The 27572-nt window shown below is 40.7% G+C and overlaps 1 protein-coding gene and 1 non-coding gene across 10 annotated transcripts in view; both read right to left on the bottom strand.

Annotated features, from left to right (window-relative positions):
- The window catches only part of AKAP9 (A-kinase anchoring protein 9), a 165948-nt gene extending 146629 nt beyond the window's left edge, over nucleotides 1–19319 (bottom strand). For 4 of the 9 annotated variants that reach the window (XM_061413397.1, XM_061413403.1, XM_061413399.1 and 1 more), the window contains exon 1: nucleotides 18427–19318. In XM_061413397.1, coding sequence (XP_061269381.1) covers nucleotides 18427–18939 — 513 coding nt within the window. In that variant the 5' untranslated portion in view covers nucleotides 18940–19318. Of the gene's footprint in view, nucleotides 1–18426 lie in introns of all 9 variants that reach the window. The other 5 variants (XM_061413398.1, XM_061413400.1, XM_061413402.1 and 2 more) reach the window with 4 other exon arrangements.
- Nucleotides 7036–7142, bottom strand: LOC133246988 (U6 spliceosomal RNA). The gene has a single exon (XR_009736229.1). It is a non-coding gene; the product is annotated as a U6 spliceosomal RNA (small nuclear RNA).
- Nucleotides 19320–27572: the final 8253 nt, after the last annotated feature.

The raw sequence follows: 27572 nt of genomic DNA, 5'->3' as shown, positions 1-27572 counted from the left end.
CTTTCTATATTTTTACTGTAGCAAACTTTTAAAATCATTATTTCTAATTACAGTGACTATTTGTACTTGTCCGTACGGTCTTTAAATCTTTGTGATATTCCTTAATGAATGTTGCATAAGCATGCTGTACAAGCTATTACAACAAAACTCCACGGGCTTAACTATGAAAACAAAAAGAAGATGAACACAGTTGATCGAAAGACAATTTGTATGTAGAGCTGAAGTGGGGCAACTGAAAGCAAAGAGGACAAAGGCAACAGTCTAAGATGCTCTGAAGAATGTTTCCCAACAATAGCACAAAGATACACAGTGCTGGAAAATAACAGTGCCCAACGCACCTGAGGAAATCAGACGTGAAGAAGACCACAGACCTTCAGCTCATGGGGCCGACAGGCTTATTTATACCCTATAACCTCATTCAATGCAGAACTGTTCTTAAAGTTTAGGAAAACTTTAGTGTCTAAGAAAAAAGATTCTGCAGCCTAAAAAGTTATCTTAATTTTGCACATTTTACCATATTTCACTGTCTGCCACACAGACAGTGTGTGGCAGATACTTTTCTGAATGCAAGTAATGTTTCAAAAAGAATACAGACTACATATAATAGAGTACTGGACTGTTGTGTCTATAAAGACTCTGATAAGCTAGCTATGTGATACTGGACAAGCCACGTACCCTCAAGAGAACTCAGCTTTTTCAATTTACAAAAAAGAGGAAGTATAGAAGGATCTCTTAAAATTTCTTTCAGTTTTACCATATGATACAGCAATTCTACTCCTAAGTGATATATCCAAAGAAAACAAAAACACTAATGCACACTAATGCATGTATGTCAAAAACACACATGCACCCCAATGTTCTCAGTAGCATTATTTACAACAGCCAATATATGGAAGCCACCTATGTGTCCACCAGCAGAAGACGGGCTAAAGAAAATGGTGTACACACACACACACACACACACTGGACTATGACTGAGCCATAAAATATGAACTTCTGCCGTCTGCAACAACATGCATGGACTAGAGGGTGTTACGCTTACTGAAATAGGTCAGAAACAGATGAGTACCCTAGGCTCTCACTTTTATGTGGAATCTAAAAACTAAAACAAACAGTGACTATAACAAAGCAGAAACAGCCTCAGATACAGAGAACAAATGAGTGGTTACCAGAGGGGAGAGGAACAAGATACAGGGGTAGGGGATAAAAAACGTACAACCACTGTGAGTAAGACACAAGGATGAGCTGCACAGCACAAGGGATATACACACTACTTTATAACAACTTTGAGTGGACTATAAAGATATTGACTCTCTGATGTTCACTTGAAACTAATATTGTAGATCAACTATATGGCAATCAATAAAATTTCTTTCAGTTTTTAGTGCCTATTTTAGAAAAACATTTTTCAATTGTTTCTTTTTCTTCTTATTCCCTGTACTATCACTTAATTATACAAGAGAAAAACTACAATTCTACATTATAATAAGATTTTTAAACCATTGCTTGAAAAAGCAATTCAATAAACAGTATTTATTACTAAATGATCCCAAATGAAAAAAAAAGATATAGAATAAAAAGTGGAATGATTACATTATAGAGTTTAGATCAAACTTCTAAGTGTATAAAATTATGAAAAAACTGTTTAGGCTTCATATATATGAAGTACATGATGTCACATTATTACTACAGAACAAATAACCAGAAGATAGCCCCCGGAGGGCAGGAATTTTCATCAAAATCAAAGGCTACTCTAAGTCTCGAACAGTGCTTATACATAGGTTCTCAATAAACACCTGTTGAGTCAAAAAAAAAAAAATTTTTTTTTTTTACAAAACAGAGGCACCAATAGCAATAATTTTAGATTTCTTCCTTAAAAAAAAAACTAAACTGATATATCAGGTCCATGATTACATTACTGTACAATCATACAAGTAATATTATGCAGCTGACAAAGACAATGTTTTCCAAAAAAATTTAATGTGAGAGAATGCTCTCAACATAAGTCAGGGGAGAAAAGAAGCCAAAATTACATATAGAGTATGACACAAGTTAAGTTTAAAAATATACACAGAAACAGAATCAACAAACTGTCAACAGTAATTACTTACAGGTTATGAAAGTATGGGGAAACAATGACAGACTTTTATTTTCTTGGGCTCCAAAATCACTGCATAACAGTGACTGCAGCCATGAAATTAAAAGACGTTTGCTCCTTGGAAGAAAAGTTATGACAAACCTAGGCAGCGTATTAAAAAGCAGAGACATCACTTTGCCCACAAAGGCCATACAGTCAAAGCTATGGTTTTTCCAGTAGCCATGTAAGGATGTGAGAGTTAGCCCATAAAGAAGGCTGAGCACTGAAGAACTGACGGTTTGGAACTGGGGTGTTGGATAAGACCCCTGAGAATCCCTTGGGCTGCAAGAAGATCAAACCAGTCAACCCTAAAGGAAATCAATCAACCCTGAATATTCACTGGAAGGACTGATGCTGAAGCTCCAATACTTTGGCCACCTGATGCGAAGAAATGACTCATTGGAAAAGACCCTGATGCTGGGAAAGATCGAAGGTGGGAGAAGGGGGCAACAGAGGATGAGAAGGCTGGATGGCATCACCGACTTGATGGACATGAGTTTGAGCAAGCTCTGGGAGTTAGTGATGGACAGGGAACCCTGGCGTGCTGCAGTCCATGGGGTTGCAAAGAGTCGGACATGGCTGAGTGACTGAACAGCAGCAGCAACAAATTAGAGTATGGGTAATTGTTTCCTTTTTTAAAGATTATCACTGCCTCCCCTCCTCCCTCAAAGATCTGTAAAGACTATTCATTATTAAAACTTTGGGCCCATATGTTGATATCATTATTTTTAAATGGATATTATACAATTACACATCTACCAAAAATTTCATCCCAAAGGACAGAAATAAGGCAGAAGTCCCAGAACTACAGTGTCCTGATGACCTCTTTCATCAGCCTCTGCAGACACCCTCACAACATCCTGCAAGCTGACTCCTAGCAGTGACAGGCTGTTACACATCGCTGTTCAGATGCCACCTGGTGGCGGTGGAGGTTCAGTCTCTCAGTCGTGTCCGACCCTGTTCGACCCCAGGGACCGTAGCCCTCCAGGCTCCTCTGTCCATGCGGTTCTCCAGGCAAGAGTACGGAGTGGGTTGCCATTTCCTTCTCCTGGGCATCTTCCCGACCCAGGGATCAAACCCGGGTCTCCTATACTGCAGGCAGATTCTTTACCAACTGAGCCACCTACTTCTGTTTTATTTCACTGTCACCTCATTTACTGCTAACATTGAATGGTGAGAAGAACAATACTATGCCCCAACCTAAGTTTAATCTCATTAAAAACAAATACATAAATAGCACGCATGCTAAGTCACTTCAGTCGTGTCCGACTCTGTGCGACCCCAGAGACGGCAGCCCACAAGGCTCCCCCATCCCTGGGATTCTCCAGGCAAGAACACTGGAGTGGGTTGCCATTTCCTTCTCCAATGCATGAAAGTGAAAAGTGAAAGTGAAGTCTCTCAGTCGTGTCCGACTTCTAGAGACCCCATGGACTGTAGCCCACCAGGCTCCTCCGTCCATGGGATTTTCCAGGCAAGAGTACTGGAGTGGGGCACCGTTGCCTTCTCCGACATAAATAGCAGTTCATGTAAAGGAGAATCTCTAAGACAAGATATATCTGTAATGGATGCTATCATGCTCAGCAGCATAAATACATTCCAGGTTATAATCTGAGGTTTATTCATTTATAAACCATAAGTAATGGACTATTCCCCTTCATGGATCACAGCTAGCATGGTTATGTTCACGATCCTTCAAGGTAGGCTTCAGCAGTTTGTGAAACAAGAACTTCCAGATGTACAAGCTGGGTTTTGAAGAGGCAGAGGAACCAGAGATCAAACTGCCAACATTTGCTGGGTCATGGAGAAAGCAAGGGGGGTTCCAGAAACACATTTACTACTTCTACTTCATGGACTACATTAAAGCCTTTGACTGTGTGGATCACAACAAACTGTGGAAAATTCTTAAAGATATGAGAGTACCAGACCACCTGACCTGTCTCCTGAAAAACCTGTATGCAGGTCAAGAAGCAACAGTTAGAACCGGACATGGAACAATGGACTGGTTTCAAATTAGGAAAGGAGTATGTCAAGGCTGTATACTGTCACTCTGCTTATTTAACTTATTAACTATGCAGATTACATAATGGGAAATGCCAGAATGGATGAAGCACAGCTGGAATCAAGATTGGCAGGAAAAACATCACCAACCTCAGATATGCAAATGATACCACTCTCATGGCAGGAAAGTAAAGACAAACTAAAGGGCCTTTTGAGGAGGGTAAAAAAGCTGGCTTGAAACTCTACATTCAGCTGAGCGCTGAAGAATGGATGCTTTTGAACTGTGGTGTTGGAGAAGACTCTTGAGAGTCCCTTGGACTGCAAGGAGAGCAAACCAATTAATCTTAAAGGAAATTAGTCCTGAATATTCACTGGAAGGACTGTTGCTGAAGCCAAAGCTCCAATACTTTGGCCACCTGATGCGAAAAGCTGACTCACTGGAAAAGATCCTAATGCTGAGAAAGATTGAGGGCAAAACTAGAAGGGGGAGACAGAGGATGAGATGGTTAGATGGTCACCAACTAAATGGGCATGAATCTGAGCAAAGTGAGGCTTCCCTGATAGCTCAGTTGGTAAAGAATCTGCCTGCAACGCGGGAGACCTGGGTTCTATCCCTGTGTTGGGAAGATCCCCTGGAGAAGGGAAAGGCTACCAACTCCAGTATTCTGGCCTGGAGAATACCATGGGTTGTATAGTTCATGGGGTCAGATACTGAGCAACTTTCACTTTCAGGGAGATAACCAAGGAAGGGGAGCCTGGTGTGCTGCCGTCCATGGGGTCGCAAAAAGTCAGACACGACTCAGCGACTGAAAAACAACAATGGACTATTAATCTCTCTTATGTGCACATTTTTTGTAGGAAATATCAACTTAAAAAAATAAAAGAATTGCCACAGCTGGTCACTTCCATGGCCCACCTTGTGAGGCATCCGGTACGCACCAACAGCTCCAAGGGACAAGTCAGAGCTCATCTGTGATGAGACCGGGTGCACAACACACACACCAACACCAGCTGGCTTTTGGTTTTGCCTCAACAGGCACTACTCTCCGTGGCCTGAGGACCATGGAGTTATGACCTCTGCACACCTCCAGGCCCCTGGCACACGCTAAGTCTCAGAAAACGAGCTCAAGTTAACACAGCACCAGTGTCTGTAACAGTGAGAAACACTGCAAACAACCGAAATGCTCACTGGTATGAGAATGCTAAATGAGGTAAATTCTTAATAATGGAATAGTATGTGCAATACTGAACAAAAAGAAAATCTCTGACTGCTTATGATATCATTAAGTTCAAAAACAGAAAAACTAATACACTGTTGAAGTAAACATATGTAGTATAGAAAAACAAGGCACTAATAAAGAAAATTCAGAACCATGATTACCTGAGGTGGGAGGGGGTAAGATTAGGATGGGAAAGGTTTCAGAAGTATTTAAATGTGCATATTCCTTAAACTGGGTGAAAGGCACAGAGGTAGTTTTTAAAAACTCATCTTCTTATCCACATATTTTATATGTATTCTTTTGTAGGTGAAACATATTTAAGTACTTTTGAAGAATGCAGAATTTCCTGCTGAGGAAACTGGCCAGTGCTCAGAGATCCTACCACCCAGGACACCCCAGCTGATCCTCCTACTCTTGATTTGATGAGAAAAGAGGCAGTTGATGAGATTTTTCTCTTAGAATTAGAGAACAAAGAGTTAGAAAAGATGTCTAGAAAGTAACAGGGAGGAGATGAATCTTACTGAAGGAGTTTAAAATCAGTGCATGATGCAATAATCAAATAAATATCCCTAAAATCACTCACAAAGTACATTTATGTATCAACTTACTAGTCATGTTGCAGACTGAAATATTTTTGTTCTCTATCAACAAAGCCAGATTTTCCTTCTGACATGAAATCATCCACACATCTTTAGTTGCACACCAAGTAAAGTAGCTGGCATATAAGAGTTCACGATGCATAATCAACTTAGTTTTGCAGAATCACGCAAAGCAGCTACGTGAAGTGGGACCCAAAATTTATTGCATATTGAGGATCTTTATAAAATAGCGACTCCTGGCTCACATCCCAGATTTTCTGATTTGGGGATGGAGTGTGACTTAGGCTTTGAAATTGTTTTAAGCTTTCCAGATGCTTCTACTGTGCAGGAAAGTCTGCGAACCGCTAAGCTAGATGCTTACTCTATGAATTGATCTGGTTCAGTTCAGTTCAGTCACTCAGTCATGTCCAGCTCTTTGGAACCCCATGAACCGCAGCACGCCAGGCCTCCCTGTCCATCACCAACTCCCGGAGTCCACCCAAACCCATGTCGATTGAGTCGGTGATGCCATCCAACCATCTCATCTTCTGTCGTCCCCTTCTCCTGCCCTCAATCTTTCCCAGCATCAGGGTCTTTTCAAATGAATCAGCTCTTCGCATCAGGTGGCCAAAGTATTGGACTTTCAGCTTTAGCATCAGTCCTTCTCCAACACCACAGTTCAAAAGCATCAATTCTTTTGTGCTCAGCTTTCTTTATAGTCCAACTCTCACATCCATACATGACTACTGGAAAAACCATAGCCTTGACTAGACGGACCTTTGTTGACAAAGTAATGTCTCTGCTTTTGAATATGCTATCTAGGTTGGTCATAACTTTCTTTCCAAGGAGTAGGCGTCTTTTAATTTCATGGCTGCAATCACCATCTGCGATGATTTTGGAGCCCAGAAAAATAAAGTCAGCCACTGTTTCCCCATCTATTTGCCATGAAGTAATGGGACTGGATGCCATGATCTTAGTTTTCCAAATGTTGAGCTTTAAGGCAACTTTTTTTTTTTTTTTTTTTTTTTTTTTTTTATTCTTCCAATTTTATTTTATTTTTAAACTTTACATAATTGTATTAGTTTTGCCAAATATCAAAATGAAAAATATGGAACGCTTCACGAATTTGCGTGTCATCCTTGCGCAGGGGCCATGCTAATCTTCTCTGTATCGTTCCAATTTTAGTATATGTGCTGCCGAAGCGAGCACTAAGGCAACTTTTTAATTCTCCTCTTTCACCTTCATCAAGAGGCCCTTTAGTTCTTCTTCACTTTCTGCCACAAGGGTGGTGTCATCCGCATATCTGAGGTTATTGATATTTCTCCCGACAATCTTGATTCCAACTTGTGCTTCTTTCAGCCCAGAGTTTCTCATGATGTACTCTGCATATAAGTTAAATAAGCAGGGTGACAATATACAGCCTTGACGTACTCCTTTTCCTATTTGGAACCAGTCTGTTGTTCCATGATCTGGTTACTCTATTTAAATAATGTTTCTTTTCCTCTTCTTTTAAGTGTCGATTGTGGAAAACAATTCCAATGAATAGAACAGACCTGGGAATTCATCCTGTAATTTTTTGTCTTGTACAAACTGAGGTACAAGGAGAGGAAGCTGATTTGCAAAGAGAAGGGTGTCAGATATTATGAGAGTGAAATAAGGTATGACAGAATGCACTGACTCCAAATGGCTTTTCAGTTTCACATGAGGCCCAACTATACCTGTGTAAGCTTTCTTTGAATTCTATCTTTTCAATTACCGTCTTTTTCTCTCCTTCACATAACTGATCAGTTTTTGGGAACAAAGTGCCCTGCTAGAATTAGGGTGCTTACATTTGGCCATTTGGATCAATTAATATTTCATATTAAAACACACAGTTTACTGCTTCACCTGTACACACACACGCATGCGCGGTTTTACTGCTTCACCTGTACAGCAATAATTGACACTTGCCACCTGGTGGCAGCATACCCACCTGAACACGGCATATAATATTTTCTGGAAAAGAATAACCTCTTCAGAGCTTAAACATGTGACATACACATTCTTTCACAGTTTTTGGCTATTTTTAGGGTAAAATCCATACTCTGTCAGCTGACTTATGTGGCTCCTCATTATGTGATCCCAGACTACTTCTCCAATCTAATTCTCTGCTATACAGTTTAATCTATTAACTGTACAGAGCATCTATTAACTGTATGGAGCATCATGCTATGCTCCAGCATGAGAATGATGATGTTGATGATGGCTAATACTTCCTGTAAACTTCTTATAATTTGACAATGTTCTAAGAGCTTTATATGTGTAAGTTGAATCCTCACAACAACCCCAACGCAGCTGATATCACTGTTCTTATTTTCCAGATGGTAAACAGCAGTACTGAGAGGTTAAGTAACTTGCATAAAGTCACAAAGATAAAAAAATGCAGAGCCAAGATTTGATTCCAGACTGTCTGGTCTAGTCCAAGCTCATAACCACTAGTATTACGATGCTTTTTACAAAAAAAAAAAGAAAAAAAAAACTTTGAAAAAGTAGGTAACATTCACCATGGTTTCCTGATTCACATTCACTCCCCTTCTCACAATAACCTGAATTACTCATATCGCTTTCTGACCAACTACTGCTAGAGGTAAAGGTTACTTTTCAAGTCTTCATCACACTTGATTTCTCATTTTTGACAAGCGGCCACTTCTTACTTGTAATGCTTCCCTTAGTTTCACAGATATCATCACCTCCTAGCTTTGTAAATAGTTTGCATCTCAGTGTTCTCTGCAGATACTTCAGTTCAATTCAGTTCAGTCACTCACTCATGTCCAACTATTTACAGCCCTACAGACTGCAGCACATCAGGCCTCCCTGTCCATTACAAACTCCTGGAGTTTACTCAAACTCATGTCCATTGAGTTGGTGATGCCATCCAACATCTCATCCTCTGTCGTCCCTTCTCCTCCCACCTTCAATCCTTCCCAGCATCAGGGTTTTCTCAAAAGTCAGCTCTTCGCAACAGGTGGCCAAAGTATTGGAGTTTCAGCTTCAACATCAGTCCTTCCAAGGAACACCCAGGACTGATCTCCTTTAGGATGGATTGGTTGGATCTCCTTGCAGTCCAAGGGACTCTCAAGAGTCTTCTCCAACACCACAGTTCAAAGGCATCCATTCTTCAGCGCTCAGCTTTCTTTACAGTCCAACTCTCACATCCATACATGACTACTGGGAAAACCATAGCTTTGACTAGATGGATCTTTGTTGGCAAAGTGATGTCTCTGCTTTTTAATGTGGTGTCTAGGTTGGTCATAACTTTTCTTCCAAGGAGCAAGTGTCTTCTAATTTCATGGCTTCAGTCACTAAAATAAAGTCTGTCACTGTTTCCATTGTTTCCCCACCTATTTGCCATGAAGGGTCATACGGTAGCTCTATTTTTAGTTTTTTAAGGAACCTCCATCCTGTTCTCCATAGTGGCTGTACCAATTTACATACCCACCAACACTGTAGGAGGGCCCCTTTCTCTTCACACCCTCTCCAGCATTTATTGTTTGTGGATTTATATCTCATTGTAGTTTGATTTACATTTCTCTAATAATTAGTGATCCTGAACATCTTTTGATGTATCTCTTGGCCATCTGTATGTCTTCTTTGGAGAAATGTCTATTTAGGTCTTCCACCCATTTGTTGATTGGGTTGTTTATTTTGGGGCTATTAAGGATCATGAGGGCTTTCCTGGTGGCTCAGCTGGTAAAGAATCTGCCTGCAATGTGGGAGACTTGAGTTCGATCCCTGGGTTGGGAAGATTCCCTGGAGAAGGGAATGGCTACCCACTCAAGTATTCTGGCCTGGAGAACTCCATGGACTGTATAGTCCATAGGGTCGCAAAGAGTCAGACACAACTGAGCGACTTTCACTCACTCACTCAAGCATCATGAGCTGTTTGTAAATTCTGGAGACTAATAATCCCTTGTCAGTCACATCATTTGCAAATATTTTCTCCCAATCTGTGGGTTGTTTTTTTGTTTATTTCCTTTGCTGTGCAAAACCCTTGGAGAAGGCAATGGCACCCCACTCTAGTACTCTTGCCTGGAAAATCCCATGGACGGAGGAACCTGGTGGGCTGCAGTCCATGGGGTCGCTAAGAGTCGGACACGACTGAGCGACTTCACTTTCACGCATTGGAGAAGGAAATGGCAACCCACTCCAGTGTTCTTGCCTGGAGAATCCCAGGGATGGGGGAGCCTGGTGGGCTGCCATCTCTGGGGTCCCACAGAGTCGGACACGACTGAAGTGACTTAGCAGCAGCAGCAAAACCTTTTGAGTTTAAGTAGACCCTATTTATTTCTTTTTGTTTTTATTTCCATTAAATGAGAGCTCTCTTGTTAAAGGGACGTGCACTGGATAAAAATGCCCAGACATCTATTAATATTTTCATTAGGAGAGGAATTTATATAAATTAAAAACTAAGTATCAGTTTGGCAAACATAGATAGTTTTACATTAAAATATACTCAATGTTTTAAGTTATCTTTGAAAGGTTTCTGTAACTTCCAGCCCCAACCTATAAATTCCCAGCAAATATTTTTAGTTATAATTGGTCCCTGCCCCTGTTTTCCCTGGGGAAACAGTAATGCAGTATCAACTTGAAAAAGTGAGACCCCTGAGGAATAAATACTGTCTAATCAGAGTCCACAATGAGTGATCCTTAGTAAACAAGGAATTTTGTTTGCAAATTCAGTGTGCTCAATATAAAGAAGGAAAGAGATTCTTGACCTTATACCCAGTTAGTTGTTCAAAGCTCTGTAACTGGAGAACCTAATTCAATTAACACAATTTATAAATTCAAATCTTTATAGATGAGGATTTTGAATATTAAAGTTTAATATAGTTCTTATTGGTAAAAATAATAATTTGGGGGTTTTGATGAATGATGTCTTAAAAGAAAAGAACTGACTGGAGGGGCTTTAAGATATGATTTCTTAAAAGGAAAAAAAAGTTAGACTTACAGAGAAACTTTTATACCACATAAGAATCTCAGTGAACAGCAAACCACAATAAGCATCATAACCCTGGTGGCAACAGAAAACAAACAGCACACTGTTCATGAACAAAGGGAATAAAGGCATTTTTCATAGTACAAGAGAATCTAGAGATTTAAATAAACAACCTAGGCAAAATCACTTCTGGAGCAATTCTAAGTTTTTGAAAAGCACTAAACCCATGGGCAAATCAACCATGAGCTTTAAGTATCCTAAGTGATATTCTGGTGACCATGGCCACAAAAACTCTAGAAGTAAAAGGGGAGTCACTGTGATAACAAAAATGTCTTATGCTAGTAAAATATCTGTACAGATCTATTGTGTTCACATATGCAAATGGCAGGTCTTTTTGCTACTAAAGATTGGGTTATTTTCTCCCACAGTGAAAAAGGATTGGTAATGATCAAGCCAAAAACCCAACAAGTGCCCCCTGGACCGACTGCATGGACTTGTTAAACAGCTGGCCATAGAACGAAATGACTCATTGACCTACACAGAATTCAAACTTGAGCATCATGCTCTAGTCAAACCAAGAACTGAAAGGAAGGACCAGTTTAAATTTTGGCAGAGAGCAGAAGGCCTAAAAAAAAAAAAAAAAAGATGGGAGATAATCCTACTGAAGATCACCTGCCCGAGTGCAAGTTTGTCACTCTTTCCCCCCGCCCAAGTGCAAGTTTGTCACTCTTTCCCCCCCTCAGTATATAACAACTTGTATGTAACATAAGTAATAGTAGTATTATGCAAACGAAGCTGGTAACAGCCCTATTAAAAAATGGGCAAAGGACATGCACAGACACTTCAAAGAAGACAGACAAATGGGCAATAAGCACATGAAAAGATGTTCAACATTCTTAGTCACTAGGAAATTAAAAAGCAAAAGCAAAATGAGATACTGCCTCCCACCCACTAGAATAGCCATAATTTTTAAAAACTAGAAAACAATAAGTGTTGGTGAAGATATGGAGAAATTAGAACTCTCATACACTGCTGTTGGGAATGGGTATAGCCACTTTGGAAAAAGTTTGGTGGTTTCTCAAAAACACAGAATTACCATATGATTCAGAAATTCTACTCTTAAAGCTCAACATTTAGAAAACTAAGATCATGGCATCTGGTCCCATCACTTCATGGGAAATAGATGGGGAAACAGTGTCAGACTTTATTTTGGGGGCTCCGAAATCACTGCAGATGGTGATTGCAGCCATGAAATTAAAAGACACTTACTCCTTGGAAGGAAAGTTATGACCAACCTAGACAGCATATTCAAAAGCAGAGACATTACTTTGCCAACAAAGGTCCGTCTAGTCAAGGCTATGGTTTTTCCAGTGGTCATGTATGGATGTGAGAGTTGGACTGCGAAGAAAGCTGAGCGCCGAAGAATTGATGCTTTTGAACTGTGGTGTTGGAGAAGACTCTTGAGAGACCCTTGGACTGCAAGGAGATCCAACCAGTCCATCCTAAAGGAGATCAGTCCTGGGTGTTCATTGGAAGGACTGATGCTGAAGCTGGAACTCCAATACTTTGGCCACCTCATGTGAAGAGCTGACTCACTGGAAAAGTCCCTGATGCTGGGAGGGATTGGGGGCAGGAGGAGAAGGGGACGACAGAGGATGAGATGGCTGGATGGCATCATCGACTCAACGGATATGAGTTTGGGTGAACTCCAGGAGTTGGTGATGGACAGGAAGGCCTGGCGTGCTGCAATTCATGGGGTCGCTAAGAGTCGGACACGACTGAGTGACTGAACTGAACTAAGGTATATACCCAAGGGAAATGAAAACTGGTACTCAAATACCATATATGAATGTTCACAGAAGCACTCTTCACAGTAGCCAAAAGGTAGAAGCAACTTAAATGCGCATCAATGAATAAATAAACAAAATGTGGTATGTACATACAACAGATTATTATTTAGCCATAAAAGGAGATGAAAAACTGATATATACAATACTGATGCACACTGAAAACATTACACCAAGTGAAAAAAAGGTACCAGGGGTCAAATCGTATGGTTACATTTATATGAAATACCTAGAATAGGTAAACTTATTCAAATAGAAAGCAGACTGGTAGCTGCTAGAGGCTGGGGGAAGAAGGGAATGAAGAATATCTTCTTAATGGATACAGGGCTTTATTCTGGGATGATAAAAATGTTTTGGAACTAGACATAAGTTGTAGTTGCACAATACTATGTACATACTAAATGCCTCTGTATTGTTTTAAGATGGTTAATTTTTACATGACTTCCACCTCAAGTTAAAAAAAAAAGAAAATCATAGCTTCTTATATCTAGCACCACAAGAACTCAAAAGCTTTCAATCATTAACACACTTTTTCTTCAGAACACCTGTTGAGAGTCATGGACTGTGACAGGATTTTTCCCGCAGACAATAAGGCACAGAATTCATCATAATTTAAATAATTGCTTGCCAAGTAAAAGTCCATAGCTGCAGCCGTAGGCGTTCAAAAATGTTGGTTGAACAAATAAGCAAATAAATGTCTTTTCTTGTACAACAAACAGCATATAAATACAGAAGCTCCAAATGCAAAACAGCCCTTTTATAAGTTTATAAATAAACTTTGAAAAATTCTGAAGCTTTCCAAATTAAAGTTTTTAAAGAGATGCTAACTAACAAAATAAGATATCCAATTTCAATTTCAGTAGAACTGAATTGAGATATGAAAAACATTCCTCATCATTTAACGTTTAACAATTTACCATGAGAACCTTTTCTAGCTTTCATATTAGAGGAAATTCACTTACAGTTCAATAATCAGTAGCCTACAACAGATAAATATTTTACAGTCATAGTTTAATTCTTACTACAAACTTCTTATACATAAAAATAAGGTGTTTGGTTTAAAAATAATTTTTGCTCTAATCTTGTCATATCTCAGTCACTGGGATAAATCTTTTTCACTTTCTGTTTTTCATGAGCTTATTCAACTTTCAGTTTTACTAACAGGACACCACAGACCTCCTTACCAAGTGTCTCTTCATCGGATCTTGAGGCTCTTTTACCCAATCACTGCTCTATCCCTGCTCCTGCCATGTCCCTGGATTAGCCTTCAAAACCTCTCTTCAATATAAACTTCGAGAAACCTGTTCTGCCCATTCTTTCCTCCATATTCTCTCTTTAAAGCTCATAAACTAAAAATCACTTTTTGCTTTTTTTCTTCCAACAAACACTAAAGGTCATGAGTTGGTTTTTAAATCGCAGACAATGCACCACTCTTACAAATGTTGAAGGTATCAAACTGCAGCATCTACTTTGAAAGCTAAGCAAGTGATGTCACAGATAAGAATAAAAAAGTAGAAAGTATATAAGAAACAGGGATGGAGAGCAATGTTCTTAGTGGTGGAGGGGAGTGTCTGAAATATGCAAAGAACGATTATACACCATGACTAACGATTGAAGAGTCCTATTATCAATAACCTAATATACAGCTTGCAGAGAGCACTGTCCTTTTTGTATCGAGCTGGCAATATTTCTCAAATGGAAAATGCTCATTAAACAATCATATAATTATTACTTACTGAATGCAACAGGCAAAAATTTTTATAATTATTCAACAATGCCAATTATATAAAATGCTGAATAGCTAATAAAAACTTTGGTTTTATAGAATTCTGCCAGTAGAATGTTAAAAAGTATACATTCTGTGAATATGCAGAAGTAATTTTATACTAAATATACAACTGTCCTCTAATTCTGTTTGCTAATATTACAACACTTTCTTTTCCATAAAATTGTAGATAATTTTACTTGGAAAAAACTGAAGTCACTTAAAGTGGAGTTAGAAGTCTGGATCAACACAAGGACGGCCTGTGTAGCGCTGTCCTTATTAGCTCCTTGCAATGAGGTTAGCCTGGTTCTGAAAATATTTACTTAATGCAGTAATGTCTCAGGTCTCCACAGGTCATGCTTCTTACTACCTCAGTACTGAGGAAGTAACTGAGGACCCAACAGCAAATGAAAAAACCAACAAGTGGCAGAAGAACGACACTGTCATACGGCGCGTTCACAAGGCTCCACCAGTGCTTGGTTATTACAAGCCAGCCCCTCAAGCTAGTCACAGCAAATCTAAATCAGCACATTAGCGGAGGACGCAGGTGAGACGGAGCCACCGAGATAGGCATGCTCATGGCAATGAGAATCGACAGAGAAAAAGCATGAGATCTACAAAGCCAGAAGGGAGATATATAAACGTCTAATAATAGAGAATCCCAAATACATAATGGAAACAGCACTGGAATAAGAACTGTAGTTTACCCTAGGGCTCATCTTCTTGTTCTGTATAATGATCAAACAATATAACATTCTCTTCAACATACTATATTTGATAAGCTTTTATTGTTTTCAAAAATGGCATTTAAACATTTTTACTGGTCATAAAAGAAATATACTGCAGAGAATCTGGAAAATACTAAGAGTGTAAAGGAAATTAAAACTGCCTATAACCCACCACCCAGAGATAACCATCATTTATATCTTGGTGCATTTTTTTTTCAGGTGTCTTCATATATAAAGATTGTATATATACTTTTTTTGGTAACATTTTTATCAATCTGGTGTTATTTGTGGGCATTTTCCCAAATCAGAACGTTTCTGCAGAATTATTTTGATGGCTACATATATGGAAATTTGGGCTTCCCTGGTGGCTCAGATGGTACAGAATCCACCTGCAATGTGGGAGACGTGGGTTTGATCCCTGGGTTGGGAAGATCCCCTGGAGGAGGGCATGGCAGCCCACTCCAGTATTATTGCCTGGAGAATCCCCATGGACAGAGAGGAGCCTGGTGGGCCACAGTCCGTGAGGTCGCAAAAAGTCGGACACGACTGAGCGACTAAGCACAGCACACATACCGAATTTATTCTCCTATCATTGCAAATTTTGGTTGGTATAACACATTTTATAAAGTATACTATACTGTATTCACAACAGGTCATTTAAAAAATTATCATTTATAGATACAGAAAGGAAGTAGTTTTTCAATGAATAGTTTACCAAATACCAAGAAGCAAATTTACAAGTTGTGGTTTTACAGATTAGCAAATACAGTATTTAAATTCAATGAACAAACAAGACATTTAGAGAACCAAGTATCTAATAAAGTTTTAGAAATGGTTATTTTAAGTGATCTTTAATGCCAGCAATGAGACTTCCAATGACAAGAATTCTGAATTACTGTTATTAAATTACAACATGCTAGTCAAGCAGCACATGTTAACAGCTCATAGTCATTCTGCTCATTCATTCACTAGGCAAATATTTACTGCATACTTACCATTTGATAGATATCAGGCTAGACTGCATTAAGTATCAATATCAAGAACCTTCTTTGTAAAACAGTCTTAAAAATGAGGCAACATTTAACACATTTTAACAAATGAAACAATTTGCCACAAATCCTATAATACCACCTCTCTCACTATACTTATTACCCAGTATCTGTCCCGCTAAACTTTGAGCAACTTCATTAAACAGACTGTCACCATCTCTGTATTTCCAGCTCTTGGTGTAAAACAGGAGTTTGACACAGGTTTGCTTAACAACCTTACACTCACAACCCAAAGTTTTTAAGTCCTAACATAAAAGCATACATTTATACAAAAGAAATAATGTACACACTATTTTCGATGTCCATGTTCTTATTGTCCATGTTCCTATCAGTCTTCATAACCTTAATGGCTGAAAAATATTCTATCAGACTTAAATAATATAGTTTAGAAAGTGATTCTCCTAACATTGTCTTTGAACATTGTCTCCTAACACTGTCCCAGTGTTTTTATATTTTGGTGCCAATGCTCCAGCAAACATATCTTGCCTTACCTGTCTTGAATTTTTTTCTGACTAGAAAAATTCAGCTCAATTCTAGAAGATAATCTTCCACAATGAAAGTGAATGTTAAAAGAGGAAGATTTTTATCCCATAGGCAGAAATCACACAAAGAAACTAGAATTCTTTTTTGCCAAACCAAAGCAATTTAAATAAATCCTCTATTATGAGAGGTGTTGTCCAAAGTAAACTATGTTTTTTGGACTGCTTCATATATACTTAGGAGAGATACTTCTCGAGGCAGATAGTAAAAATACTGAGGTAACAAGCAAACAAACAAAACGTCTAACTAGAACTTCAATGCTTTTGGAAGGAGGTGCACACTTTTCCTCCACTTTCTTGGATTTATAGATGTGCTCAGATCCTCAAGACTGCAGAAATGTAAGCAACTTTGAGATCTTAAAGATGCCTTCATTTCCCTTCCCTGTGTGTAGATCCTAAAATAACAATCCACCTGATACAAACACTTAAGGTTTGACCTTAGATAATACAGAGCTAGTTTATATGCTTACATTAGTTTAAGAAACTTATGTTAAGCATCTACGATTGTATCTCTGCAGTGTGGTTCTTCAGTGATTACCCAAATCAGACCCAGTCTCATTTTGCTTATTTGGAGGGAGGAGACGGAGACGAAAAGAAACAGTTAAACTATTTGTAATTTAACTGAGATGCAAGTATGACTGTGAACAATCATCTCCAATAAAACAACATACAGTCTATAAACTGTAATTTCATCATAGGGAGGAAAGGGTCCTTTTGGCCAGTCAAGAAATATGCTCAAGCACGTAATTTTAAAAAGAAATATTCTATGTAATTTATATTTCGTCTAAGTCAAAATTTTCATGAAACCCACTGAATAATAAAACCTTTTCCATTGTTTGCTTTATAGTCCTTTTCATACACACATATAAGATAGGGACTCGACAAGAAAGCAAGAATTCTATAGGTGATGCTAAGAATATGGACCCTTTCGTCCACAGAAGTTCCATTCGCAGACTGCGGTAACATTCCACACAATACAAGGCGCATGCCGTGACAAAGACCTCCAAACACGAACATACAAAGCCATGCTTCTAAAAATGCCCCTACAGCGAAGTTCACAGCTGGCACTTGTGGCACACTCAAGCCACGACTGAGACAGCTGTCATAGGCCAATCACACACTCAAGAGTGCCAGCGTGCCACCTAAGAAAGCCAAGCCGATGATGAGCGTACAAATCCCCAACCGAATAAAGAAGAACCCCAAATCCCCACCCTGAAAAGCACAATGTCTGCACAACCCAGAAAACTCCCTCAAAACAAGTCAAAGGTTGGAGATTCAGAAGCAAGCTATATCAGCGTATACAGTAAAAAAAAAAAAAAAAAAGAGAGAGAGAGAGAGGTTTTATTTGGGCATTCACGAGAAAGGAGCCACACCACCCAGTCATCAGGGAAATAACCGCTAGGTAGTGTCTCACCAGGCTTTTTCAATTAGAAAAAGGGGACGAGGGCAAGACGACGGCAGACGCCGCAGCACCTCCGTCCCAGGCAGCGCGCCGGGGCTGCTGAGCTGAGGCCTCCGCCTCGCAGGACCCCTCCCAGCCCTCCCCGGCCACCGCCTCCCAGCGCAGGCCGGGCGGCCTCCGGCTCTCACCTTGGCTTTGCCAGCCTCCAGCTTCTTCTGTCTCTCTTCGTCCTCCATAGCTTCTGCGGGGAAGGCTGGGGGAACACAGGCAGGGGGTCGGGGAAGGAAAGGCAAGGTCGCTTCCAACGGGGGTGGGACCGCGAGCTCCGCGGCGCAGGGCGCAGGGCCGGTCCGGGCGCTCGCCCCTCCCGGAGCGGAACCAGTCTGCGCGCTCACTGGTTGACCGTCCTCGGCCGCACGGGCCGCGTCGTCACCACCGCCGCCATCTTCGTCTCCACGTAAACACACGGCGAGACGGGAGGGGGGAGCACGTCGTCTGCGCAGCCGCCGCGAGTCCGGCCGCGCCGGGCAGGTGCGCCGGCGGCCCCGCCCCGCTCCGCCGCGGCCCCGCCCCGCCCCGCCACGGCCGCTCCGGACCCGCCGCCACCGCGGCGACCCCAGCCCGGCCGCCCGGCCTCGCGTCCGCGGCGCCCACTGGCGGAAACCCTGCTCTCGGGGGAGCACGCTTTCCCGGGGACGCATGCCGCTCCGCGGGTGGCGGCCTGGCTGAGGGGGTGGGAGAGAGGGCGCTGTGTCAGGGGCGCCGGTCGGACCCCCACCGTCGTCCAAGGGACTCAGTGGTCGTTTTTAGAACATTTGAGATTTTTCAAGTTTCACAGCAAAGGAGAAAATACATGTGCCTAACGCTGAAATTGGTGAACGCTGAAAAGTCCCAAAGGAAAAGACGGGGGCGAAGAGGGGATTGGGTTGGGGAAGGGACCCACCAGACGACAGTTTTTCAGCCTAGATTGACTGGTCAACCCGGAGGACTGGCAGGGCGGCCAGTAGCCTTCACTCCTTCCTGAGCCGAAAGTGCCTCCCTTTTTCCTCACATGAGGCTGCCCAATCGCCTGTTCATCTTCAAGGCCCACCTCACTCGCCGCCCTGAATAGCTTTTCTGATCTCTTTGTTCCCTCCAGTCTTAATCCCCTCCCACGAGCTTCCCCCTGGCTATGGTGCCCTGAAAGGATCTAGGCTTTGCAACCTGGGTTGAGGACAAAGCCAGTATAGACTTTTTCACTTAAATGACCTTGAACAGGTTACCTATCCTCCTCTAGCTTACCTGGAAGTTTTGGAAGGCTTGTTAACATGTGTGAGTTAACATACATGACTGCCCCTGGCATATTAAAATATCCTTAATATCAGTTCTCTTCTCCCTGTATTTCCTTTATGTACTCTGCATGATGTTTTAATAACTTGTGCCCTTCTTAATTGGAGAAGGAAATGGCAACCCACTCCAGTACTCTTGCCTAGAGAATCCTGTGGATAGAGGAGCCTGGTGGGCTGCTGTCCACAGGGTCGCACAGAGTCACACACGACCGAAGCGATTTAGCATGCATGCATGCATTGGAGAAGGAAATGGCAACCCACTCCAGTGTTCTTGCCTGGAGAATCCCAGGGACGGGGGAGCCTGGTTGGCTGCAGTGCATGGGGTCGCCAAGAGTTGGACAGGACTCAGCGACTTCACTTTCACTTTTCACTTTCCTGCATTGGAGAAGGAAATGGCAACCCACTCCAGTGTTCTTGCCTGGAGAATCCCAGGGACGGGGGAACCTGGTGGGTTGCCGTCTCTGGGGTCGCACAGAGTCGGACACACTGAAGTGACTTAGCAGCAGCCCTTCTTAATTGACCTCCTGCTCCCAACTCCTTAATGGCAAAGACTGTCTTGCTCACCTTGGCATTACTAAAAAGACCAGCGAAATGCTTCGCACTCAATAAACACGTGTTGCATTGAATTGAGCCATTTTAATAAATTTAGCATGACTCTCCTTCCTTCATTTTCATATGTTCCCTCATTACTTCCTTTCTCCTCCCCGTAATCTTACCTTCAAATCTGTTCCTGGGATGAACTAACTACACTTTTTGATCTCTCTGGTTGATCATGTTTCTCCTTTGTTTTGGGTTAGGTTGGATTGAAAAACTAGTATGTGCAAATTGAAATAAGCTATTCGTTAAATCATACAAGTGGTGTTGAGTGAAAATTGGGTTAAAAAAAGGAAAAAGAAGAAAAGTAAAGATCTTAAATCTACCACAAACTGAAGACCAGTTTTGAATAGTCCTGATTTAGACATTCTTAGATTTTAAAAAAAGATTTTTTTGTTCTCAGACCCCATAATGCATATGTAATTGTGGCAGCTTGTAACACCCAAGTATATATTGTCCCGTTTTCCTAACCTGAATTGAGAAATGAATGAGATTAAGCATTTTATCCTGGGAATAAATACTTCAAACAATAAAAGAGATAATTTACTGTCACCCGCCAAGCTGAGAGTAAAACTAGGACTGGAACTAAGTGTTTCAGTAGTGCAGTGACTTAAATACTGCCTGGACAGAGGGGTTGTGTTTGTAGGTTCTGATTGTCCGGGAGGAGGAAGCCCTATAATATCTGACAAGACGTTCCTGCTTGTTAATAGATGCTGCTTTTCAGTAACTAAGGAATTCACTTGTTTGTTCCACTATGTGCTGAAAGCATTCAAGAAATATTTGTTCCAGTATGCGCTGAAAATGTTCAAGAATCTTTTAAAGGGCTAAGATTATTTCAGTGTTTCCTGTTACTAAGACCAGCCAATCATACATGTTCGTCTTATATTAATATATAATGGATGCTCAATAAATGTTGAAAGTTGTGTGTTGACTTCTGTTAGAAGGGCAAACGTGTGGCACTAGTGCTCAAACACCTCCTTCTGGCAACTATTCAAGTCATATCATTCACATCATATCCTGAGAAGATATCTGAGCAAAGAATTGCAAGAAATGAGAGAGTGAGCCATGGAGATAGGTGAGGATATTGCAAGTCTAAAGATCCTGAAGCTAGATCACGACTGTCTTGATAAAAGCAGGAGGCAAGGGTGGCTAGAGTAGAGTGAGAAAGGAGGAAAACAGTAAGAGATGAGATCAGAGAAGTAACAGGAGGCCAGATTCTGTAGAGTTCTGAAGGTCCTTAAGGACTGGCTTTTACACTAAGTGAGACTGGGAGCCATTGGAGAATTTTGAGCAGATAGGTGAAATGTTTTGGATTATGTTATTAAAGGACATCTGGCTAAGAGCAGACCAGACTATGGGGGATCATTTTGGATGCTACTGCAATAATCTAGACAACAGATATCTAGGAGTTTGGACAATGGTAGTGGTAGTGAATTAGATTCTGGGTATATCTTAAACATGGAACTTAGAGTGCCACAGGAGTTGTAGATTGAATATGAAATTTGAGATAAAAAGAGGACTCAAAGTTGACTCTAATGTTTTTGTCCTGAGCAACTGAAACGATGGAGTTGCCAATAACTGAAATGGGGAATAGTAAACTTGGAAGAGACCATGAGTTCAGTTTTGAACTTGGTAAATTAGAGATACATATTAGGTATTTGAGGAGTAATGTCAAGTATAGCTCTGGTTATCTGAGTCTGGAGTTGAGAGATTCATGCAAGAAATATAGATTTGAAAATAATTAGCATGTAGATGGCATTTTAAGGTGAGAGCTTGGATGAGATCATCTGGGCCCATGGTGTCCAACATGATAGCCATTAGCCACATGTGACTACTGAGCATATGAAACATGGCTTGTCTGAACTAAGGTATGCTATAAGTGTAACACATTGATATTATTTTATTTTTAAAATTTTTTTTATTTTTAATTTCAATTTGTTTATTTTAACTGGAGGCTAATTCAGTTCAGTTCAAATCAGTCGCTCACTCATGTCCGACTCTTAACACATTGATTTTAAAGACGTAGTATTTATAACAAAAGAATTTAAAATATTTCATTGAATATTCTCCATCATGGAGAATTACCTTAAATGCTGTGCTGTGCTTAGTCCCTCAGTCATGTCCAACTTTTTGTGACCCCAAGGACTGTAGCCCACCAGGCTTCTCTGTCCATGGGGATTCTCCAGGCAAGAATACTGGAGTGGGTTGCAGGCCCTCCTCCAGGGGATCTTTCCAGCCCAGGGACTAAATGAACCCAGGGATCGAACCCAGGTTTCCCGCATTGCAGGCGGATTGTTTACCATGTGAGCCACCAGGGAAGCCCTTTCCTTACATAGTTACCACTGAATGTCCTTTGGACAAAGCCCCTCTTTCTAAATTAAAAATGGTCCTGAAGAGCTTCCTTAGTCAAGGCCAAGTATTGAAATTGAAAGTTAAGATTAATCCACCAATCACGGCATCGCAAAGAGTCAGACATGACTTAGTGACTGAACAACAAATGAGATATTAAATTATTTATTTTTCTTTTTCTTTCAGGAAGCATTTTATTGTTGCTCCAAGTGTAAGAATTTTCACTGACAGAAAATCAATACCTTTAGATAACCTCCCATATAACTGCTCAGCTTTTGAATCTTGGATTTTGTAATCATATCAACCTATTTCCAAAAGATTGCTCTGCTGCTGCTGCTGCTAAGTCACTTCAGTTGTGTCCAACTCTGTGAGACCCCATAGACGGCAGCCCACCAGACTTCCCTGCCCCTGGGATTCTCCAGGCAAGAACACTGGAGTGGGTTGCCATTTCCTTCTCCAATGCAGGAAAGTGAAAAGTGAAAGTAAAGTAGCTCAGTCGTGCCCAACTCTTAGCAACCCCATGGACTGCAGCCTACCAGACTCCTCTGTCCATGGATTTTCCAGGCAAGAGTACTGGAGTGGGGTGCCATTTCCTACTCCAGGGGATCTTCCCAACCCAGGAATCGAACCCGCAGCTCCTGCGGCTCTTGTATTAGCAGGTGGGTTTCTTTACCACTAGCACCACCTGGGAAGCCCATCCTTCCCCCACCTCAACCAGTATATTATAATTGCCATTCCATGTTATTTGATCTTTCACAAATTGGTCAGATACAACCTAACTGCCATCTCATTTAGAAGCCAGTATCTATCAATAGGTCTTGACTTCACAAAACCTGCAGCAGCAATTGAGGCAATTCCTTACATTCTGTATTTTTTTTTAAATAGTTTTTCTCTCTTATATTGTCTTGGACAAAATATACCTCCTAAATTCAGGAGGAGGAACATTACAGTTTGTTTTTAACCATTTCTCTTACAGATAACATAATTTTTCTTTAGCCCTTTCTCATAAGGTCTATCTGAAATACATTTGGTCATTCTAGTTGCCATTCTATGGATCTTTGCAAAATCCTATGTAATTCATTTAAGTTAACCAAGTGATTTTCATTAAATATTTGAACTATGTGTTTCCCCATAGTACAATTGTCTTGGGTTTTCCTATGTGCTTAATTCCTATTTGTGTGTCACACATACTTTAATAACAATACCACATGACTGATGTATTTTGAATTTCAACCCTATTCTTTAAAGCACCTCGCCCACTGGTGAATTCTGTATTTTGTTGTACAAGCCATTTAAAAATGAGTCAGATTTAAAATGAGTCAGTAATGCCTCATCAGTAATTCCTTACAAACAGGTATACAGCTTTCTCATTTTTCAAAAGCAGTTCTTGTACAACAGAAACACCACGGGTTTTACTGATTACTCCCTTGAATTTTTCCAAACCTAATACAAAACACTGAGTATTCAGATACATGATCCTATGGTAATAAAATGTTATCTTTAAAATGTTATCTCAAAATTATTCAGAGAAAGCTTTCGTCTATGACTATCTTCGTGGCTTTGCTTCCCTAATTAGAAGACATTCACCTACCATTTCCACTGAATATGCTTCACCATCAGTTGCCATGCAAACTGCCTAAAACTATGCCCAAGAATCTTCCATCTAGGAGTAACACTTCCAAGCATCTCTACTTCAGTTAATGACCTTCTTCTTCTAGTCTCTTCAACTTGAGACCTTGGAGACATTTTGAATTCCTCTTTACCTCATCCATCGTATCTATCAGGAACATGCCCCGTTGTGTTTCTTTCCCAGGGCATCTTGATTCCTTCCCAGTTTTTCTTTTTCCACTGCCCACATGGTCAATTATACCCCTATTATCTTACATTTTGAAGATTTCAGAAGATCCAGTTTGGTATATCACGTTCCTTCCTCTTCATTACCTGCTAGTCCTTATGAGTCTATAACTAGCAGATTAGCCTTCTAAAACACAACTCTCACTGTCATTCCATTATAAAATGACTTTCTACTGCACAATAAAAGGACCTTCAAATTCCTAAACCTGTCACTCAAGGCCCTCCCTAATCTGCCCTAGCTCGACTCCGTAGTCCTAAATCCAACTCCTCGCCCTTCCCATCTCCTCACTCAGGTGCTCGCTGGGCTCCCCGTGAAGCAATTGCTAAATGACACTTGCACAGTGCCAGAAATCCATATACAATTTCAGAGTCATCACAAGACAGATATTTCTGGGACATAGAATTGAACTTATTTTGCAAATGCAACTAGTATCCTTTGTAATTAGGGTTAAGCTGAGGAAAAAGGAGACATTAAACCCTAAAACCAAAAAGTGATTATTTTTACCTATTAGTAGAGGTGAAAGCATATGAAAAGGAAATAGGAGGGAGCATAGTGATGTATCTTTTACCTTTGGCAGAATAAGAAACTGAAGGCTCAAGAGGTTAAGTGACTTGCCCGAATTTCCATGGTTAGGTAGCAAAAGTCTTATCCAGAATTAGTCCCAGGCCCCAGTTTAAGTCTTACTGCATTGTGTTAAGCTGCTCCTCCAAACAAAATCAGTACCTGAGTTTTAAAAGAATAAATCCATGCTTCCAGAGTGTATTAAGTGGAATTCCAGTTGAGCTATTTCAAATCCTAAAAGATGATGCTATGAAAGTGCTACACTCAATATGCCAGCAAATTTGGAAAACTCAGCAGGGGCCACAGAACTGGAAAAGGTCAGTTTTCATTCCAATCCCAAAGAAAAGCAATGCCAAAGAATGCTCAAACTACCACACAATTGCACTCATCTCACATGTTAGTAAAGTAATGCTCAAAATTCTCCAAGCCAGGCTTCATCAGTACGTGAACTGTGAACTTCCAGATGTTCAAGTTGGTTTTAGAAAAGGCAGAGAAACCAGAGATCAAATTACCAACATCTGCTGGACCATCAAAAAGGCAAGAGAGTTCCAGAAAAACATCTATTTCTGCTTTATTGACTATGCCAAAGCCTTTGACTGTGTGGATCACAATAAACTGTGGAAAATTCTGAAAGAGATGGGAATACCAGACCACCTGACCTGCCTCTTGAGAAACCTATATGCAGGTCAGGAAGCAACAGCTAGAATTGGACATGGAACAACAGACTGGTTCCAAATAGGAAAAGGAGTACGTCAAGGCTGTATATTGTCCCCCTGCTTATTTAACTTATATGCAGAGTACATCATGAGAAACACTGGGCTGGAAGAAGCACAAGCTGGAATCAAAATTGCTGGAAGAAATATCAATAACCTCAGGTATGCAGATGACACCACCCTTGTGGCAGAAAGTGAAGAGGAACTAAACAGCCTCTTGATGAAAGTGAAAGAGGAGAGTGAAAAAATTGGCTTAAAACTCAACATTCAGAAAACAAAGATCATGGCATCTGGTCCTATCACTTCATGGCAAATAGATGGGGAAACAGTGGAAACAGTGTCAAACTTTATTTTGGGGGGCTCCAAAATCACTGCAGATGGTGATTGCAGCCATGAAATTAAAAGACGCTTACTCCTTGGAAGGAAAGTTATGACCAACCTAGGTAGCATATACAAAAGCAGAGACATTACTTTGCCAACAAAGGTCCGTCTAGTCAAGGCTATGGTTTTTCCAGCGGTCATGTATGGATGTGAGAGTTAGACTGTGAAGAAAGCTGAGCACTGGAGAATTGATGCTTTTGAACTGTGGTGTTGGAGAAGACTGTTGAGAGTCCCTTGGACTGCAAGGAGATCCAACCAGCCCATTCTAAAGGAGATCATCCCTGGGTTTTCTTTGGAAGGAATGATGCTAAAGCTGAAACTCCAGTACTTTGGCCACCTCATGTGAAGAGTTGACTCATTGGAAAAGACCCTGATGCTGGGAGGGGTTGGGGGAAGGAGGAGAAGGGGACGACAGAGGATGAGATGGCTGGATGGCATCAACGACTCGATGGATGCGAGTCTGAGTGAACTCTGGGAGTTGGTGATGGACAGGGAGGCCTGATGTGCTGTGATTTTCATGGGGTCGCAAAGAGTTGGACACGACTGAGCGACTGAACTGAACTGAACTGAGGACTTTTTGGGTTAAATTTTAAGGTTTCAAAAGATTGTTTATGACTTCTGAAATCAGAACTTGTTTGAAGTGGCCTAATTAAGTGTTAGAGAAACTAAAGTGTTACTGTTATCAAGACAGAATTATATGCCTATAACCTAATATACTGCAATTGATTACTGAAGAGAATATATACTAACTTCAGATCTTCAAGGATTTACATGATACCAAGTAGTCACAGAACATAATCTAAATGAGTTTCTCAAAGAGTTGTATCAAGGGTCCATGTAGTTTTTAAAGTCAAGATACACTTAGTTTTGAATCTGAAAGAAAATTTCAAATAATCTCACAGTGTCTCTTCTGTTTTCACTAAGAGGTTGTGAAATATTAAATACCCTCTATATTATACTTCATGGCAAATAGATGGGATAAAAATGGAAACAGTGACAGACTTTAATTTCTTGGGCTCCAAAATCACTATGGACAGTGACTCCAGCCATGAAATTAAAATATGCTTGCTCCTTGGAAGAAAAGCTATGACAATTCTAGATAGCATATTAAAAAGCAAAGACATTGCTTTGCCAACAAAGGTCCGTATAGTCAAAGCTATGGTTTTTCCAGTAGTCATGTACGGATGTGAGCATTGAAGCATTATGAAGGCTGAGAGATGAAGAACTTATGCTTTCAAACTATGGTGCTGGAGAAGACTCTTGAGAGTCCCTCCGACAGCAAAGAGGTCAATCCTAAGGGAAATCAAACCTGGATATTCATTGGAAGGATTGATGCTGGAGCTAAAGCTCTAATACTTTGGTAATCTGATGCCAAGAGCTGACTAATTGGAAAAGACACTGATGCTGGGAAAGATCGAAGGCAGGAGGAGAAGGGGGCGACAGAGAATGAGATGGTTGGATGCCATCACCGACTCAATGGACATGAGTTTGAGCAAACTCCTGGAGATGGTGAAGGACAGGGAAGCCTGGTGTGCTGCAGTCCATGGGGTTGC

The sequence above is a fragment of the Bos javanicus genome, chromosome 4 (genome assembly GCF_032452875.1).
Source record: "Bos javanicus breed banteng chromosome 4, ARS-OSU_banteng_1.0, whole genome shotgun sequence".
NCBI lineage: Eukaryota > Metazoa > Chordata > Mammalia > Artiodactyla > Bovidae > Bos > Bos javanicus.
Note: the sequence above shows the minus strand (reverse complement) of the source record. Positions and strands in the feature narration are given on the sequence as shown.